This window comes from Mauremys mutica, chromosome 7 (assembly GCF_020497125.1).
Source record: "Mauremys mutica isolate MM-2020 ecotype Southern chromosome 7, ASM2049712v1, whole genome shotgun sequence".
In the NCBI taxonomy this organism is placed as follows: domain Eukaryota; kingdom Metazoa; phylum Chordata; order Testudines; family Geoemydidae; genus Mauremys; species Mauremys mutica.
In genome coordinates, this window is record NC_059078.1 from 96,944,119 (window position 1) to 96,963,308 (window position 19,190).

The 19,190-nt window shown below is 39.8% G+C and overlaps 1 protein-coding gene across 5 annotated transcripts in view; it reads left to right on the forward strand.

The window, feature by feature from the left end:
• Positions 1-19,190, forward strand: part of HECTD2 (HECT domain E3 ubiquitin protein ligase 2) — an 82,356-nt gene that overhangs the window by 30,318 nt on the left and 32,848 nt on the right. For all 5 annotated transcript variants that reach the window (XM_045024181.1, XM_045024184.1, XM_045024182.1 and 2 more), the window contains 7 exons: positions 616-754; positions 3,980-4,082; positions 5,241-5,330; positions 9,879-9,943; positions 15,907-15,952; positions 17,073-17,182; positions 18,251-18,399. In XM_045024181.1, the coding sequence (XP_044880116.1) occupies positions 616-754; positions 3,980-4,082; positions 5,241-5,330; positions 9,879-9,943; positions 15,907-15,952; positions 17,073-17,182; positions 18,251-18,399 (702 nt within the window). The remainder of the gene's footprint in view (positions 1-615; positions 755-3,979; positions 4,083-5,240; positions 5,331-9,878; positions 9,944-15,906; positions 15,953-17,072; positions 17,183-18,250; positions 18,400-19,190) is intronic.

Genomic DNA, 19,190 nt, shown 5'->3' on the forward strand with positions numbered 1-19,190 from the left:
ATAATATAAACATTGCAGCTGGTCAGGCAGTAAGTAAGCTTCACTAAAACAGTCAAAAGAAATGAAAATTTCTGGTTTAATTTGAAATGTGATTTATTTATTTATTTTACATTTTTTAAATTAATTTTTTGGAAAAGATTTGGAAGAGAAAATACCATTTTGTCTCACTCCTTTTAGTTATTTTCACTGCAAAAAAGTAAGAGGAGGAAATTAAAATAGCAAGAATGTGTTTTTTCCCAGTGAAATTTTAAATTTTGATATTTGTCCAAAAAATGAAATTTTGAGCAATATGGAAAAAATTTAAGCTAATTCTTATACTGGTTGAAAAGGCATTTTCTGTCAGTTTCACATGTATACGAGTTCCTAGTTTACAAAAACAATGTTTAGGTTCTCTTTACAGATTACTTTAATCCTTTTGTATAGTTCATATACCTTTGTGTTTTGCAAGCTAAATAAATCGATTATCAGAGGGGTAGCCGTGTTAGTCTGGTTCTGTAGAAGCAGCAAAGAATCCTGTGGCACCTTATAGACTAACAGACGTTTTGCAGCATGAGCTTTGTAAATTATGTACATGATTACAATACATTTAACACTTCTTTAAAATTTTTCAATAAGTGAGAGATCTACCACCAATTTGCCTTGATGTTAGGCAAAAGCAGCGCATCTCTATAGATACACTACCACCGGAACTGAAAGCTCCAGTCCCACCAGAACCTTCCCTTCCCATCCGAACCAAAACTATGAAAGACTTCCAGTAAGTTGTATTGGTTTTAGCTGTATACTCTGTTTTGGTTTTTATTGACTGACTTTCCATTTTATTTATGTATGTATGTATGTTTGTTTGTTTATGTATGTAATATATTTATTTTCTGGCTGACCCCTAGTGATGGGATCAGTACAAGATAACAGAATGCTAGATAGAATGTATTTACGTACGTTAATTTGGCTAGGATGCTGGAATGAATACTTCTGTGTCTGTGGAAATTGTCATGACTCCTTGCTCAGCTTGGGTTTTATGCATCACCTAAAAGATAGCACCTCAGCAGCTCAGTGCCACATGCATTTTTTTCTACCATTACTGTTTTTTGGGAGGGAGAGGGGGGAAGAACTACTGATATTTAGTGGATATTTATTTTCAATCAAAGATCCTCAACTCTGACTGAAGACATTGTGTACCAGGCCTTTAATTTGTAACTTCCTGTATTTTTGGACCTTTGACAATAGTTAATAATATGAGCTGTGCTACCTCTCACTTAAATGTTTAAAATGTAGAAATATTTTTTCATATTATGTCAAAGGACACTGGTGTCAGCAGTTCACTCTTTTTGTAGTTCCTTTTTATTTTTTTTATCCTCCTTTCTATTGATGTTAGTGCTATTTTAAATAGCGTAAGTAAGCTTGAAACCATATTGGGGAAATCCCTTATGTGAGAAGCACTACACTTCCTAGGCCTTTTATTTTTGTGGACTTAGATCAGAGTCCATACAGGTGAGCTTTATACTGCTGTCCTCTTACAATTTGGCAAAAGGACAATATGATCACTGTGCCAAATCAATTTAGGTTTGTTCCACTTTCATGTTTACTCCCTCTATCAGAACACAAACCTAACTGACCTCATTTATCAAGGAAAAGTTCACAGTTGTTCTTAGTGACATATGAGTTTATCTTCTTTTAACAAGTTGGTTGCTTTTTTTGTGTGTTTGAGATTTCTCACTTTCAGTAGGAGGTTAAAAGTAACAAATTTTCTGATTTGTCAGGTGTTTCTTTACTTGGTGCAGAATGAGTCAGGTATCACAAAGGAATTGGTAAAAGAATATTTGTCTAGAACTCAAGTGGTCAAAAAACGGAAATGTGACAAACCCATCTACCATGCATTTTATTAATTTTGACTAAAATTTTCAAAAGTGTCCGTGACTTAGGAACCTAAGCCCCACTGACTTACAGCAAGACATGCTCCTAAATCCTTTAAGCACTTTGAATATATTATGTCTGTTCTCACATTTACAGTGTGTTTCATTGAAATACACAGGTTTATCAGATGAGTGATTATATAAAAATGTTTTATGTTGTGGAGGAAAAAATAAATTATGATTTGTATCACTAACATGTAGGGCCAATGTTTTCTGGAAATTGCCGCTATTACTGCTTTTTTTTTTTCTTCCCCTAAATGACTCTTCACTTCTGGAATTGCCCTTAATTTTTGGAATTGCCATTCAGAGGGTGAGCAGGGCATGCAGGGTGATGTCCACAGTACCTGTCACCCACTCATCTCCCCTGCCACGCAGCACACAGCTTGCCTGGCCCTCACCCAGTCCTGCTCTGCCTCCAGGCCCGGCTCTGCCCTCATTTCTTCTCTGCCCCCAGACCAGCTCCACCTCTAGCCCCAGCTCCCCCCCCCCCCCATCCCCACTTCTCCACCTTCTGCCCAAGCTCTGCTGCTAAGGCCTGGTCTACACTAAGGGGGGGGGGAGTCGAACTAGGGTACGCAAGTTCAACTACGCGAATAGCGTAGCTGAACTCGAAGTACCCTAGTTCAACTGACTTACCCGTCCAGACGCGGCGGGGTCGAACTCCGCGGCTCCAAGGTCGACTCTGCCACCGCCGTTCGCGGTGGTGGAGTTCCGGAGTCGACTGGAGCGCGCGGGGAGTTTGAACTATCGCGTCTTGATTAGACGCGATAGTTCGAACTCCGAGAAGTCGAACTCACCGCGTCGACCCGGACAGTGAGTATAGACCTACCCTTAGGAAGTCTTGGCTATGCAGTCATGGTGTGGGGGGCGGGGGAAGAGAGAGAGACAGATACCATTACTGGTAAGGGGCAGGATGCTACTGGAAAAGTTTGAGCACCGTTATTGTAAAGCAGGGGTAGGCAACCTATGGCACGTGTGCTGAAGGCGGCACACAAGCTGATTTTCAGTAGCACTCACACTGCCTGGGTCCTGGCCACCGCTCCGGGGCGCTCTGCATTTTAATTTAATTTTAAATGAAGCTTCTTAAACATTTTAAAAACCTTATTTACTTTACATACAATAATAGTTTAGTTATATATTATAGACTTATAGAATGAGACCGTCTAAAAACGTTAAAATGTATTACTGGCACGCAAAACCTTAAATTAGAGTGAATAAATGAAGACTCGGCACATCACTTCTGAAAGGTTGCTGACCCCTGTTGTAAAGGATTGCATATTATTCATGTTTATCAATAAGTGTATTTTTATTAATATAATGCATATCAAAAATATCTGAAATATATAGCTTTGAAAATCCAAAATTACTGTTTTAATTGCTGGAGAACACTGGCCCTACTAATATGAAAATAAGTTGTAGATTGGCTTTGCATAAATGTTTTTACTTTTATTTTCAGGATATTTGGAGTTTTCCATTATATCAGACATTAGTTCTTTATGGGTGTTTAAAATGTTCACATAACATATCCAACTCCCAGCTTTTAACTAGGTGTGAATCTCTGAATTTTATTGTTACAACAATGAATGTGATCTTACACATGCTATGTAAAATTTAGGAATTTTAAAGCTTGTAATACAAGCAAAGATCAGTACCTGTAATGTTAAATTAACAGTTTTAGGAGGTTACTTACTATTTTAAATTATTTCTACATATTGCATAATAATTGATAATACATTATTCTATTACTAATTTGTTTTAAAATACTGAAATCATAATCCACTGAATTTATAAATATAATGATCAGGTAGTGTTGAAATATATTTTGCACAACCAATTTCAAATGCTTCCATTCTTTTGGAGCGTCAGTGTTTCTAGATTTTCAGGTAAAATAAGAGTAAAAGTTAACTTGCACACATCAATTCTTAAATTCACCCTTCTCATAAATCGCTTAGAGATGAAAGACACTGGAGTAATAGTGAAGTATGAAGTACAAAGTCTATTTCATAAAGCGTTTAATATTTGTACATAAACTTGTGTGATATATATTTATTTGTGAATTTTCTTTCTAGGGAGGATATGGAAAAAGCTAAGTCATCAGGAGATTGGAAAGCTGTACATGATTTTTATTTAACAACATTTGATTCTTTCCTGGAGCTAAATGCTGCTTTTAAGGTAGAAAACAATTCAGAATGCTGCTTAGCTCTTATAGGCTTTATATCTTCAAGATGCTAAATATCCATCACATAAAATTTATATTTATCTTTGTTTAAACAGACTAGACTCATAGTATTATCTTGTTTACCTTACCCGTACACTTTGTAGTTATAGCATTTCATTGTTTCATTTACTAGTTCCATCTATTATTTGTTTTTAGCAAACCATTTGTTCATTATTCATGTATTAGTAAACCAATGTCTCAAGCACATCTGTAGGATTTAAAACAAAAGAAATACAAAAATTGGTGTCCGGAGAATTAAAGAAAATGCAAAGACTATAAAACTGTCTCTGTACAACCCGTTTCTGAAAGATTAACTTTGCATTATAGTAAGTGAAACTATATACATATTATTCTGTTAAAATTTGTAATACTTTATGACTATGGAGTTGCTTTACTATCTTTTTAGACTATTGTTGATGTAGATTCCATTGCTGGTAAAATAGTTATCTGACAGCCCTGGAGACTAAAGCCCTTAATTCCCCAATCAAATACAGTATGTTTTTTGGAAATGCATTCTTCCTTGCATTGCCTTCTTAATGTGCCTCAGTCCAGTTCTGAAAGGATCACATCTGTGGGTGGGTGCTTCAGTCACCATGCACAATAAATCCTTCGTATTTTTTCAGAATCTGTGTGTGTCAGTGCAAAATGAGATTGTGCTATTTGATGTGAACAGTGGCATCTGAATTGAGGCAATTAATTCATGTCACACAGGCTATCTAACAGATAGTGCATGGTAATAATTTTGTTGCTCTTGACTGTTGCTGAATTTGAATTTGAACCAATGACTAGAAATGGTAGACTAAATCACCCATCATGTATCAGCTGACACGTCTAATGTAGTCTCATTATTTTAGACTTTTGACAAATTGGACCCATGTGAACTTCGCTAACATAATGTCTTCTTGTATCAGAATTTGAAAAGATACAATATCATATCTGACCTGGTTTCTTTTTTGTTGTTACAAAAAATTACCATTTTTTTTCTCTGTACATACTTTTTTCTAAAATTGATACAAATGTTAGCACACGATAACTTTTATTTTTCAGGGATTTTTTTTAAAATGACCTTTGAAATAACTTGAGTAAAAAATGCTTATGATTTGAATTTGCAGAAAGATGTCAGTCTCCCTTTCAGTACCATTGAAGACTCTGGAATCAATGCTAAATTTGTGAATGCTGTCTATGATGCCTTACTAAATACTGTAAGTAAAAAAGATGTTTTAAAAATGTTTTAAAAGATTCACAATTATGAACTGAGGAATCTGCTGAAATTGCAAAAGCTGAGCAAGGTTACATGAAATCACCATAAAATCCTGAAAACTGCACTCTACAGATAGAACAACTTTTAGTTAATAATATTGTTTATATTTTGGTAGAGTCTAGAGGCCTCAATCAGGACCAGGACCCCACCATGCTATATGCTGCACAAACATAGCAAGGCATGGTTCCTTGCCCCAAAAGCTTACAATCTGGATTGAAAAAAGATACAGAAATGAGTGTAGGAAGCAATGGGGAAGATGGAATGAGGGTGACAGTCATATGAATATGCATAGGCAAGTTAAATATGCAAATGATGGGTTCCAAATAATTTGAAAGTTATTTTTCTTAATGATTAAGTGCACAATATAGGCAATTCTTGACCACTTCTTAATTTAGCCAATTTTTTATTATTTATTTCATTGATTTTGTGTGACCTTTGGTGTTTTGCTGGACAAAAATATTTGTATCTGCTATAGTGAATTTAATATTACTGTTCAGTAAAGGATATTGTGTAACTATTAGTTTGCATCTAGGCTATCTGTTTGCATGGTACTGAACTGTTCTCTTTTGAGAGGTATGAAAGAAAAAATGGTAATGAGGGGGTTTTCCTCACAACATCTGAGGTTCTTACTTAGGCACAGATCTTGAAAACAGCTTTTGCAGGTAGATTCCTGTGATTGTGCAGGGCACCACCGATTTCAAACAGGCGCTACATTGTGTATAAGGGTCCACCTGTGCAGTGTTCTAGTGAAGTTAGAAGGGCCCTGCACAGCATACAGCTCTTGCAGGACTAGGGACTTGGACAGTAGAAAGAAAGCCTTTTCTTACATACTAACAAATAGGCAGGAAAACAAGATAATAGAAAAAGAAACTATAAGATAATATAGAACAGGGGTTGGCAACCTACGGCATGCGTGCCAAAGGTGGCACACGAGCCGATTTTTAATGGCACGCCGAGGTGCCGGCTGCCGGCCCCACTCAGCCCGCCACCAGCCTGGGTGAACGAAACTGCAGGCTGGCAGTGGGCTGAGCAGTACGGCGGCTGAGACCCTGGCTGGCAAGGGGCCAGCAGCCGGAACCGAAACCCAGCCAGAACCCAGAGCCGGCCGATGCTGGGGCGCAGCGCGTGGCACACTCCCAGCTGGGCGGCTGCTGGCTGTGGAACTCTCCTGCAGGCTGGCGCTGGCGGCCGAAGCAGCAGGCAGTCAGGCAAGTGAAAGGGGCCGGCGGGAGGCACGGTGGAGGTGTCCGCGTCCCAGCCTGTCCTGCTGCCCCTCTCTCGCCACTGTGGCTGGACACCAGGGCACTGCAGGCATGTGCCGTCCCTGCAGCCCCTGGGGGAAGGGAGTGGCAGGCCAGAGGGTCTTCTGCAGGGCCGGCTCCAGCATTTTTGCCGCCCAGAGCAGCGCGCAAAAAAAAAAAAAAAAAAGCCCCGCTCGCGATCTGCGGAAGCTCTGCCGCCCCCGCTTCAGTCTTCGGCAGCTGGTCCTTCCCTCAGTGAGGGACACACCGCCGAAGAGCCGGACGTGCTCCCCTCTCCACCTTTCTGCCTCCTTGGCAGAAACAGGAACAGCGTGGGGCAGGGACCCATCCAGGTAACCCGGCTGCAACCGGGACTGTCCCAGGCCAGCCCCAAGTCCCCGTCCCCTCGGGACTTCCCTCTACACCCCCCAACCTCCTGCCCTGAACCCCTCACGCCACCCAACCCTGACTCCTACACCCCCCATGCTCCCAGCCCTGACTCCTGCACCATCCACATCCCCACCCCCTGCCCTGATCCCCCCACACCCCAATCCCCTGCTCTGAGTGCTCCCCCACACACATCCCAGCCCCTGAGCTCCTCCCCCCTGAGGGGGGTTGTAATACGACAGTACCTGTAAGAAATTTAAGTTACTTTTACCCCTGCTGGAGCCTCAGACCAGCAGTGGACTGAGTGGCTCGGCCCACTGCCAGTCTGGGGTTCTGGCCGCCAGCCCCACTGCCAGCCGGTGTCCAGACTTCCGGCCCCGCTCAGCTCACTGCTGGCCTGGGGTACCGGCCGCCAACCCAGGGCTCTGCTCCTGGCCTCAGCCACTCCCTGCTGTGGTGCACATTGGAAAACTCAGCAAGGAAAAGGATCACACTAAACTGATAAGATCGGCATTTTAATTTTATTTTAAATGAAGCTTCTTAAATATTTTAAAAACCTTATTTACTTTAAATACAACAATAGTTTATTTATATAATATAGACTTATAGAGAGAGACCTTCTAAAAACATTAAAATGTATTGCCGGCACGCGAAACCTTAAATTAGAGTGAATAAATGAAGACTTGGCACAGCACTTCTGAAAGGTTGCCGACCCCTGATATAGAATATGTAAGAGACACTAGTGATACCAAAAGTTAAACTTAGTTGTGCAACAGAAAAACATATTGCTTCCCAGTGTATTGATTCAAAACAATGGTGCAATCTTTATCTCATCACTTTCACTGGACTCCCACTCTAAATCCATCTTCCTAAGTTTGGGTGATATACTTTTTAGATGATGTGGCTTTTTTTTTTTAAACATTTTTTTTTCCGTGTTTGCATCCACTTGAAATTTTCTGTGCCTATTTAATAGGGCTTAATGTAAGATAAGGTCTTCTGGTAACTTAAACGATATTTTATTTAACCAAATGTACAGCCTAGCTAGCTGTGATTTGTCTAGGTCAGGGGTCGGCAACCTGCGGCTCCCGGCTCGCCAGGGTAAGCACCCTGGCGGGCCGGCCCGGTTTGTTTATCTGCCGCGTTGGCAAGTTCGGCCGATCGCGGCTCCCACTGGCCGCGGTTCGCGGTCCCAGGCCAATGCGGGAGGCAGGAAGCCGCGGCCAGAACATCCCTCGGCTCGCGCCGCTTCCTGCCTCCCGCATTGGCCTGGGACCGCGAACCACGGCCAGTGGGAGCCGCGATCGGCCGAACTTGCCGACGCGGCAGATAAACAAACCGGGCCGGCCCGCCAGGGTGCTTACCCTGGTGAGCCACGAGCCACCGGTTGCCGACCCCTGGTCTAGGTGGTCTCTGTTTTTGTTTCTTTTGCTACGCATCCAGCCTTGATAATTTATATTACTTTAATAATCCTCCTATGGTGTCGCATCTAAATAAAGATTTGGGGAAAATGTTATAAACTGATAACGTTTTGATTGGGAAATGTAGCTATGGTGAAAACACACTTGCTCCCCTGATTTGTTTTTTCTTTTTCAAATTCTGCTTGTAGTATTACCAAGCAAAGCTTTGAAAGGTCTGCAAACTAAAAGGTTTAAGTTTATATATGAAAAGAAAAAAATATTTATTGAACTTTTTCTAGACTGACTAGATTGATGGGATTTGCCTTTCCTAATTTTTACAGATGTAACCAAGCTATTAAACAAGAGCTTCTGTTGACTAGAGCTAGAATGATCGAGAAGTATTCAGTAGACCCTGGGCATTTAACTTTTGTAGAGAAGGTAATTTGGATGAAGGAAAAAATTAGGTCAGCTTTCTTATACAATTAACCTAGTACTAAAATCAGTAAAAGGTCATTCTTTCTATTATCATTATAAGAAAATTAGCATTTTAATTCTAAATTAGTAAAATGGAACCTTGAAGACTGGAAATGTGGGAAAGTGAAGGTAGCATTTATTGCATATTCAGTGACTCATTAAGAAATTTAATATTATTAGTTCTGCATTAAATCTGATACATACATATTTAGTCTTCAGTCCTAAAATGAGAGAATTTTAATAACCAATTTAATAACACTTGCCAAATCTAATTTACCTATAGACCTAGTATTCAAAATTCAGCTAGCTGAACTAAATATTCATCTGAGAGTTGTAAGTAAAATAATGTTACATATGCAATTTTCATTGAAGGTTTCTCACAGATTACTTTAAAATCAGTTTCTCCTATAGAGTGGGTGGAATTAGAATCTTAAAATTTACTGTTCAATGTAGGTTTGTATGTGCAGTATTCCCATTTTAAGTACTGTATAGGGATAACCACAAATACAGTAGTGTGGTAAAGTCAAGTTTTTAATGGCACCAAAAGTAAGTTTAACATTTTCTCCTAGTTTCTTTGTACAACAGTAAAAGCCCTAATTCTTCTACTGATCTATTAATGTTACTTCGTTGTGAACAAAGGGCAAAATCCAATAAACATTTACACATGAATAATTTTATGCACCTGAATAGTCCCAGTTGGAATTAACCTGGGCATTTCTCTCAGTGAAGGTAGCAGAATAGTATGCATATAAATTTCCTCTTAATATTAATTGGATTATAATTAGTTTGGGTTATTTTAGTTCTATGTTTTCTGTAAAGTAGACAAAATAAAAAGTTGAATTTTATTGTGGAGTAAAAACTATTCCTAATATTTTAAATAAGAATGTTATCCTACTGTCATGTTTCAACAGTTGTATTATATGAACTGTAAAAAAGAAGTGTACTCTTTAACCTAATGCTGTTTGTTTTTTTTCTTTACATTTTCCCTAGCCTCAAGATATTCAGAAGTCTGTCCTAAAAGGAATAATTAATGGTCTGTTACAGGAGTGGAAAGGGTAATTATAACGAGCATTTGCACACATTTACATTAGTGGAAAATCTGGGTTTATTGTACTAATATATTATCTTTCTTTAATACATGACAAGGATCTCGCATGTTTTTAGACCAAGAATGAAAAATTATTTGTGTTACATCTTATTTGCTTTATAAGTTTCTCCTTTGAAGAGACACATCCGCTGATCATCTAAATCTTCAGTCATATCCCCTCTGAGTGATCTATCAGAAATAGCTGGAGCTCTCATGGTATTACTACACTGCAAAAAAACTTAAATTAGGTAGGAGAGACAAGGAGGGTGACATACTATTTTTGATTGGCTCAACTTCTGCATTAGATAACTCAGGTTATGAAGACATGGCAAACTCAGCATAGCAGTTCATGTTCAACCCCAGGCTTCCCTCTAAGACTCAAATTCAAGCTGCTAACTCATGTTAAAAACCAGGTTAGCCATGTCTTCACTGCTATTTTAACCCAAGTTGGCCAATGTGGGTTAGCAAACTGAAGTTAAGAACACACAGGTTTTTTTTCTTATCCTTTTTTTATTTTTTACAATATAGATAGATCCTCAGTCATGGTGGGCACTGGTTCAAGAGGGCCTCTCCCTGACTTCTTATTAGAAATTTCTTAGGAAATGGGTATGCGGCTCTGGAGCTCCCTCATGCTTTTCCAATAAACCTTTGTTTTTCATCTGGAAGCCCTCTTTTTCTGTTCAGCTTTTTGCTTTCAGAATCTCTTCTCTCTGCTGCCTCTCCGCAATGCAAATTGCCCTTCTATTGCCAGGGCAGCACTTAGGCTAGTGGCTTATGATGGGGTTCCAGACAGAGTTATTTTCCCCACTCCACTCTTGGTCATTACTGCCTCTTTTGGTTGATAGAGCTCTGCTGGATAAAGGGGAATGTGATGGATAAGCTACTTCCCAATTCCCACCAAAGTGGCTAGGCAAACAGCAGTAGCCTAAAACAGAAGAGCCTGAAGAGGCACACAAAAAATTCAGTGAGGGAGGCAAGTCTCAGCAGTGACAGTAACAGCAGCAAGAAAGTAAATAACAGCAAGAAGTAGCAAAACCACACTGATACACCAGTCACAAAGCACAAAAAGGCAGGTAGGCAAATCCTCTACCATGAAGGGCAATGAGAGCATCCATGCTCCTCTAAGATAGAAAAAAGAGTGAGGAACTCCTTCTTTTCTCCCTATTCCCAGCTCCTCATGCATCTCCCATTCCATAAGATTCCCCCCACCTCTAAGATGTGGGGATGGTTTTTAATAAATATTTATATTAACTGATATTTGGGTCCCTTGTGCTGGGTGCTGTACAAATATAGAAAAGAGAAAAGATGCTAAGATAGCTAGCTGGCTGACATTGTTCCTGTTGCTCAAGGTCCCCCTCACTTAGAGAGTAGCCAGAATTTGGTAAGGGTCTTCCCAAAGGTCTCTTTCAGTCAATTATTTAATGGAGAGCAATGGGATCCTATATGGAATGAACACTAAAAGAGCTTATTCCTCCCCCCATCTCCCTCTGAATCCGTAAACACTTTCTGTCGTGGACATAAGATCCACGATTGCATCTTAAGATCCAAGATTAAAGAAATACAAGAAAAAATTAGGAGCTTTGGAAGTGCTATATGATTCCTCCACCAACTCAACCACTTAGAATCATAGAATCTCAGGGTTGGAAGGGACCTCAGGAGGTCATCTAGTCCAACCCCCTGCTCAAAGCAGGACCAAACCCAATTAAATCATCCCAGCCAGGGCTTTGTCAAGCCTGACCTTAAAAACCTCTAAGGAAGGAGATTCCACTACCTCCCTAGGTAACCCATTCCAGTGCTTCACCACCCTCCTAGTGAAAAAGTTTTTCCTAATGTCCAACCTAAACCTCCCCCTCTGCAACTTGAGACCATTATTCCTTGTTCTGTCATCTTCTACCACTGAGAACAGTCTAGATCCATCCTCTTTGGAACCCCCTTTCAGGTAGTTGAAAGCAGCTATCAAATCCCCCCTCATTCTTCTCTTCTGCAGACTAAACAATCCCAGTTCCCTCAGCCTCTCCTCATAAGTCATGTGCTCCAGCCCCCTAATCATTTTTGTTGCCCTCCGCTGGACTCTCTCCAATTTATCCACATCCTTCTTGTAGTGTGTGGCCCAAAACTGGACACAGTACTCGAAATGAGGCCTCACCAGTGCTGAGTAGAGGGGAATGATCACATCCCTCGATCTGCTGGAAATGCCCCTACTTATACAACCCAAAATGCCATTAGCCTTCTTGGCAACAAGGGCACACTGTTGACTCATATTCAGCTTTTCGTCCACCGTAACCCCTAGGTCCTTTTCTGCAGAACTGCTGCCCAGCCATTCGGTCCCTACTCTGTAACAGTGCATGGGATTCTTCCGTCCTAAGTGCAGGACTCTGCACTTGTCCTTGTTGAACCTCATCATATTTCTTTTGGCCCAATCCTCTAATTTGTCTAGGTCCCTCTGTATCCTATCCCTACCCTCCAGCGTATCAACCACTCCTCCCAGTTTAGTGTCATCTGCAAACTTGCTAAGGGTGCAGTCCACACCATCCTCCAGATCGTTAATGAAGATATTGAATAAAACCGGCCCCAGCACTGACCCTTGGGGCACTCCACTTGATACCGGCTGCCAACTAGACATGGAACCATTGATCGCTACCCGTTGAGCCTGACCATCTAGCCAGTTTTCTATCCACCTTACCGTCCATTCATCCAGCCCATACTTCTTTAACTTGCTGGCAAAAAATACTGTGGGAGACTGTATCAAAAGCTTTGCTAAAGTCCAGAAATAGCACATCCACTGCTTTCCCCTCATCCACAGAGCTGGTTATCTCATCATAGAAGGCAATTAGGTTAGTCAGGCATGACTTGCCCTTGGTGAATCCATGCTGGCTGTTCCTGATCACTTTCCCCTCCTTTAAGTGGTTCAGGATTGATTCCTTGAGGACCTGTTCCATGATTTTTCCAGGGACTGAGGTGAGACTGACTGGCCTGTAGTTCCCTGGATCTTCCTTCTTCCCTTTTTTAAAGATGGGCACTACATTAGCTTTTTTCCAGTTGTCCGGGACCTCCCCCGATCGCCATGATTTTTCAAAGATAATGGCCAATGGCTCTGCAATCTCATCGGCCAACTCCTTTAGCACCCTCGGATGCAGCGCATCCGGCCCCATGGACTTGTGCTCGTCCAGCTTTCCTAAATAGTCCTGAACTACTTCTTTCTCCACAGAGAGCTGGTCACCTCCTCCCCATACCGTGCTGCAGAGTGCAGCTGTCTGGGAGCTGACCTTGTCTGTGAAGACAGAGGCAAAAAAAGCATTGAGTACACTAGCTTTCTCCACATCCTCCATCACTAGGTTCCCTCCCTCATTCAGCAAGGGGCCCACACTTTCCTTGACTTTCTTCCTGTTGCTAACATGTTGTTCTTCCTGTTGCTTCCTTTCATTCTCTTTCCTCAAAGAACAACTGTCTTAATCTGTTCTTTAAAATCTGAACTAAGCTCCCAAGAAAGACTTTTTGTCCCATGGAATACTGCAGCACCATGATTAAAAAGATTATTTTTGGCTCTGGAGTCCTCACCAAAAAAAGGCAAGAAAGAATCCGTTAAAAACTAGGTGGTCATATATTTTCCTACTAGCACATGGACTTTCTTTTGAAATGATTGCTTAAGGAACTCAGAATGGGAGCAGCCATGAAAAAGCAATTGCATAAACTAACAGATCAATAACTTTTGAATAAGCTGCAAAGAAAGGAACTGTTCACAGTGCCCAAGAGTGATGCTGTATTGACAGGCATGATGAAGGAAACAATCTTCTTCATTAAGGAAGATTTCTTTCTTAAGCACTATGTTGGACAGGAAGGTCAAAGCACCATTCCAAGGAAATTCAGGCCTTCAGGAAATTCTCTGCCATCTACTTTGCTGGAGCATCTGTATTATAGTTCAGGAAACTTAGGGTGGACTTTTCAAAAGTCCTCAGCATTGACCTTCTCTAGTCCCATTAAATCCAATGGGAATTTTATCATTGACCTAAATAGAAGCAGAAGTAAGCCAGTGCTGAGAGCTTTTGAAAATTCCATCCTTGAAAAACTACGGCCTTCAAACACAAATAATGCAGTCCATCTTGAAGACTTCTCATCTCTTCTTTCATAGTAGATGCCATTAGCTCAGTTTGATTGTCCACAAGATCACTGATCCCAACCACCATTGTCAGGAAACAAACATAGCTGTGTTTATGGAAAGCTAACCACTAAAGCAATTGGTAACCCTTTAACACCTTTGCATGGAGGAGCATCATTTGGTGAAACTCTCAACAAGGTCAGGATTAAAATCTCTTGAAGACAATTGACCCAAGAAATATAGACCATTCAGAAATTGCATGCTCTTTTAACACAGCTCCAACAGATGCTACAAGAATGAATTCACTTTTTCTAAACTATGAAAGCCAATGATTACAAAAAACACACCAGGATTTCTGCAACATTTCCTATGTCAGAAACAAGTGGGCAGTTTGATTATGCTTGTAATACCAAGGACATTTGAGAATGATTCCTGCTTTCTGCTCTCATGAGAGGGATTCATTAGAGACTTCTACTTCCATACTCTTACGTGGACTTACCTTGTGGGATTTACCTCATGGCTAACACTTCCTCAGAGTGTATCATTATCAAAAGTCATATTAGTTAAGACTCATTACTGCACATTCCATAGGGAACAAAGTAACCCTCAGGATTTCAGACTTACAAGTGTATCTCATGTCTTAGTGTCCTGTTATTTTACCCTAGTCTAAAATGCTCTCAAAAAGAAAACTGATATCTCAGATTTTTGGTTTGTTCTCAAGATTTATCTTAAGAGAACAGAACAGTATTGATGGTCAAGTTTTTGTCTTTTTTCATTAGTCTTCAACATAGGAGTCAGAAAATCCAAAAAGGACAAAGTCTGTTCTTGAATCAAATGCTGTTAGTAAAACATTGAAGGCCAAAGGACTCTCCTTGGAGAGACTGCGGACATGCTCCTCTGAATCAGCTTCATTTTCATGGGCAGAGAAATCTTGAGGATCATTCAAGGAAATGTATAATGCAAACATTTGATTCCAAGGAGGAGTTCTTGGTATTGCCTCATACAGTGTTTCATATGAGGGTATTCAGTGAAGTGGTGCTTCAGCAATTTTTTTCTATGCTTTCCAGTGTTTCTGACCGAACCTTGTTTTCCCTGCCTATCTACTCTTCACTTACGGCTATGCTTTTTATGCAAAGGATAAATGGACATCTCTCTAATAAGAAAAATGTTCTTTCTTGTCGATTTCTCTTATCTGGGCATGTCTGCTGCTCCTAATTTATATTGTTGCAGGAATACGTAGGGTCAGTCAACTTGGAGTATCTTCAAAGGATTCTTCAGGATCATACTGAGATCCTTTTAGAAGACATTTTCCCTGTGTACATAGTATCAGAGGGGTAGCCGTGTTAGTCTGGTTCTGTAGAAGCAGCAAAGAATCCTGTGGCACCTTATAGACTAACAGACGTTTTGCAGCATGAGCTTTCGTGGGTGAATACCCACTTCTTCGGATGCAAGTCGCATCCGAAGAAGTGGGTATTCACCCACGAAAGCTCATGCTGCAAAACGTCTGTTAGTCTATAAGGTGCCACAGGATTCTTTCCTGTGTACATAGTTATTTACAGTAACATGCTTCTTGCTTATAATAACTTTGGAAGTACTCTCTATGGCAGAAAGTAGGTGGATGGTGGGTTCCTCAGCCTATGGTTTACAATGATACACTGATCGGTCAGGAGAAGCAAAATTAGTCTAAGGGATCCAGAGTATGTATAGATTGTAGAAGATCATCAGATATGGTATCTTTGGAGAAGCAAAACTGAGAAGTTAGATACATGTTTTCATTGACTGTTAATGTTTTTTATACTTACATATGATTTTGGTATAAATTTATTTGTTCTTAGGCCACGAACAAAAGATGATCTTCGAGCATACTGTATACTTTTACAGGTAAGAAAAATAGAAGCTTTTTAGTAAAACACATGATCTGTTTAATGCATGATGTACAATCCTGTATGCAATCAAAGTGTAACTAAAGTGTACTGTAAATTAAAAATATATGTTGAGAGGCTTTACATTAAATGGATTTATATTTAATTTCCTTCTGTATGGAAACTATATACTGAAATATTTACAGCTACCCTACAGAAAAGTCTACTGCTGTGGGTTTTTTCCTTTAAAATTTTAAATTTATATGAAAAATAAAGGCTTTCTTTCTAATTAACGTGCAAAAAACAATACAAATTTACTGCTTGGAAACTGCCATCTTGCAGGATGAGAGAGCAAAGTGGGTTATTTTATTTCCTCCCCATCCCCAGCTCTCCTGCATTGATCTGCCCTTGTGCCCACTTTCCCAACAGGCTACATTCTGCATATTTTGAGCAGAGTTTTGTTCCAACAATTAAATAAGGCTGTAATGTTGCAGGAAATATACAAATATTATCGATAAATGCATCACAATACAGAGGTAAGAATGCCTGAGTCTTATTTATACTAGCATTTGACTGTTGCTGCTAGTGGTGGAGTTGCATCACTGATCAATAATAAGTCCAAATTTTACTAACATAGATGAGGCTTGTTGGATGTGTTTTGTACACAAGAGAGCAGTTCACCAGTATTTGATGATAAAGTCAGCTGGGAATCTAATTCATGTAGGAGAAAAGGTTTTCAGTACACCAGGGAAGGGAAGCAACTGTGAATTGTGTGAAATGTAACCTGCTGTGATAGTGGGAATATGATCAGACCAGTGCAGGGGTGATGATAGAAATTAAGACTAATGCTCTAATCCTGGAAGATGTCAATAAAGTTGTATATAATATTGAGCTGTAGGGTCAATGCTAACCACAGCCATAAGAATATTGAAACTTTCTTGAGTATTGCTTATCCAATATGTTTTAATTGATGTTCACTTATAGCAAAGTCTTCGTTAAATAAACAAACCTCTGATTTCTGTTTAAAACCAATTTTCAAAATGATATTTTCATCCATGATTGTATTGGTTGGAAAAGTCTAATGGCTTTTTTTTATACTAATTTCAGTACTAACAACATGTTTTTAATATCTTTTGCAGAATCCTCAGTTTAGTAACACATCTACTTATGTCATCTATGCTCACTTGCTAAGACAGATAGCAACCTTGGCAGAAGCTGACCATCATTTCCTAGCTCACTGGTTTAAAAAGTAAAAAAAACAAACTTTCCATCATATAGGATCACAATTTTTAATGTACTTTCATTGATAATGAAAGTTTTTGTATTCTGACAAGCTTTAATTATATTAACTGAAAAGTATTATTTTTTTAAACATGTATGGAGTCTGGCAGGAAGGAGCAGGCTGTGAGGTACATACATAGTTCTCCTAAACTCATGGAAGTTACAAGGCTATGTTAACTTTTGCACTGATCCAATTGGTGGAAGTGTGGCCCTGTTGGAGCTGTGCTAGTAGGGGCCACTGGGGCTGTAGCCTCATGTGGATACAGGACTTCTGTCTGAATGAGCCTGGCCTTGCAGGTTATCTGCTAGGTTTGGGGGCAGCTTTTCCATGAGGAGGTAAAAATTTCCCCCTCAAACTGAGATGTGTCCTAGTTTACCAAAAACTCTAATAGCTATAATTTGATTTGGCTCACTGTTTGAAAAGGATGATTGTTATCTTGGTTAAGACGGTAACCTGAAGATTGATGTTTTTCATTGTTACGGCCAGGATAGAAAAGCCAAACAATACTAAAAATTTGAACTTTTTATCTTTTAAAAGATTGTGCATTTCTCTTACTACATACATGGAAGCTATGTATTGTACAACATAAAAAGTGTTTGTAGAATACTTAATCTATACTCGAGAGTGCATGAAGTTCTTTTTAGTGTCTCTTTTCAATGAAGCAAAATATCTCTAAATAGAAAATTCAAAAAAGTTGTCAGATTTAAAAGACAAACTTCACAGAGAGCAGATAATTTCTATCTTTCTATTTACCACTTTAATAAAGAGCCAATTAACTATTTAGAAAAGAGGTAACTTTTGATACAGTAATCTAAAAAGATATAGAGATTAAAGCATATCTATAGTATGCCTGATGCATTCAATAGAATTGCTATATCCTTTAAAGAAGAATATTGCCACATGTCAATGTTTAGAAGTATGCAGATGTCAATAAACTTTATATTTGGAATTTTGTCCATTATGTGGTCATTTATTATAATGGGCTTCAGTGGAGGCAGTACTAGCTTAAGAGTAACTTCAGTATGTTTCTTCTAGGATTTCACAGAGGAGGTTTAAGCAGTTAGTAGACAGGTTGCTGCAATTTATTTCTTTACGTCTGTTCCCTGCAAAACCTGAAGAATTCCCACCCATGATAAAATGTACTTGGTGGATTCCATCAGCAACCAAAGTCTTATCTTTATTCAGTAAGTTTTTCTAATTAAAATTGATTATTCTTAGTTCATAATTATGTTATGATATATTGGCTTTTTCTTTTTAGCACAGAGACATAAAATGGTAACTGACAAAATAGATTCTGCAGAGGACCATGATGTTCCCACAGCACTTCTGTTTTTGCCACTGCATAATGAGGAGAATGCACTCATGTCTACACCTACCAAATGCTTTTTCCATTATCCTAGAAGAATGCCTATAAACTGTACCCAAAAGCAGATTTTCCCTGCAGATGTGATCTAGTCTACATAACTATCACTTCTTTCCTAATCCTGTATGTATATTTAGGGAGAAGGCACCCTCTTATCTTGCACTTCAGGGGATGAGATCTTCTCCCATAAAATTGTGACCAATTAAGATTTACCGTATATACTCGTTCATAAGCCGAATATTTTTGGTAAAAAAGTGATGCATCGAAGAGCGGGGCTTGGCTTATAAACAGGTCTACACCAGAATTTGATGATTTTAAACTCTGTGGAATCATTGAATTGAATATCTAATACATTGTCATTTTGTTTACCTGGAGCATTCACAGGCATGGCCTCGGCTTCTTGTGGCCATGATTTGCCGTTCCCAGCCAATGGGAGCTGCGGGAAGTGGCGCACCACTTCCTGCAGCTCTCATTGGCTGGGAACGGCGAACCGCGGCCACAGGGAGCCGAGCTCCCATTGGCTGGGAATGGCGAACCGCGGCCAGAGGGAGCCGAGGGGTTCCATGCCTGTGAATGCTCCAGGTAAACAAAATGTCCAGGCCCGCTAGTGGC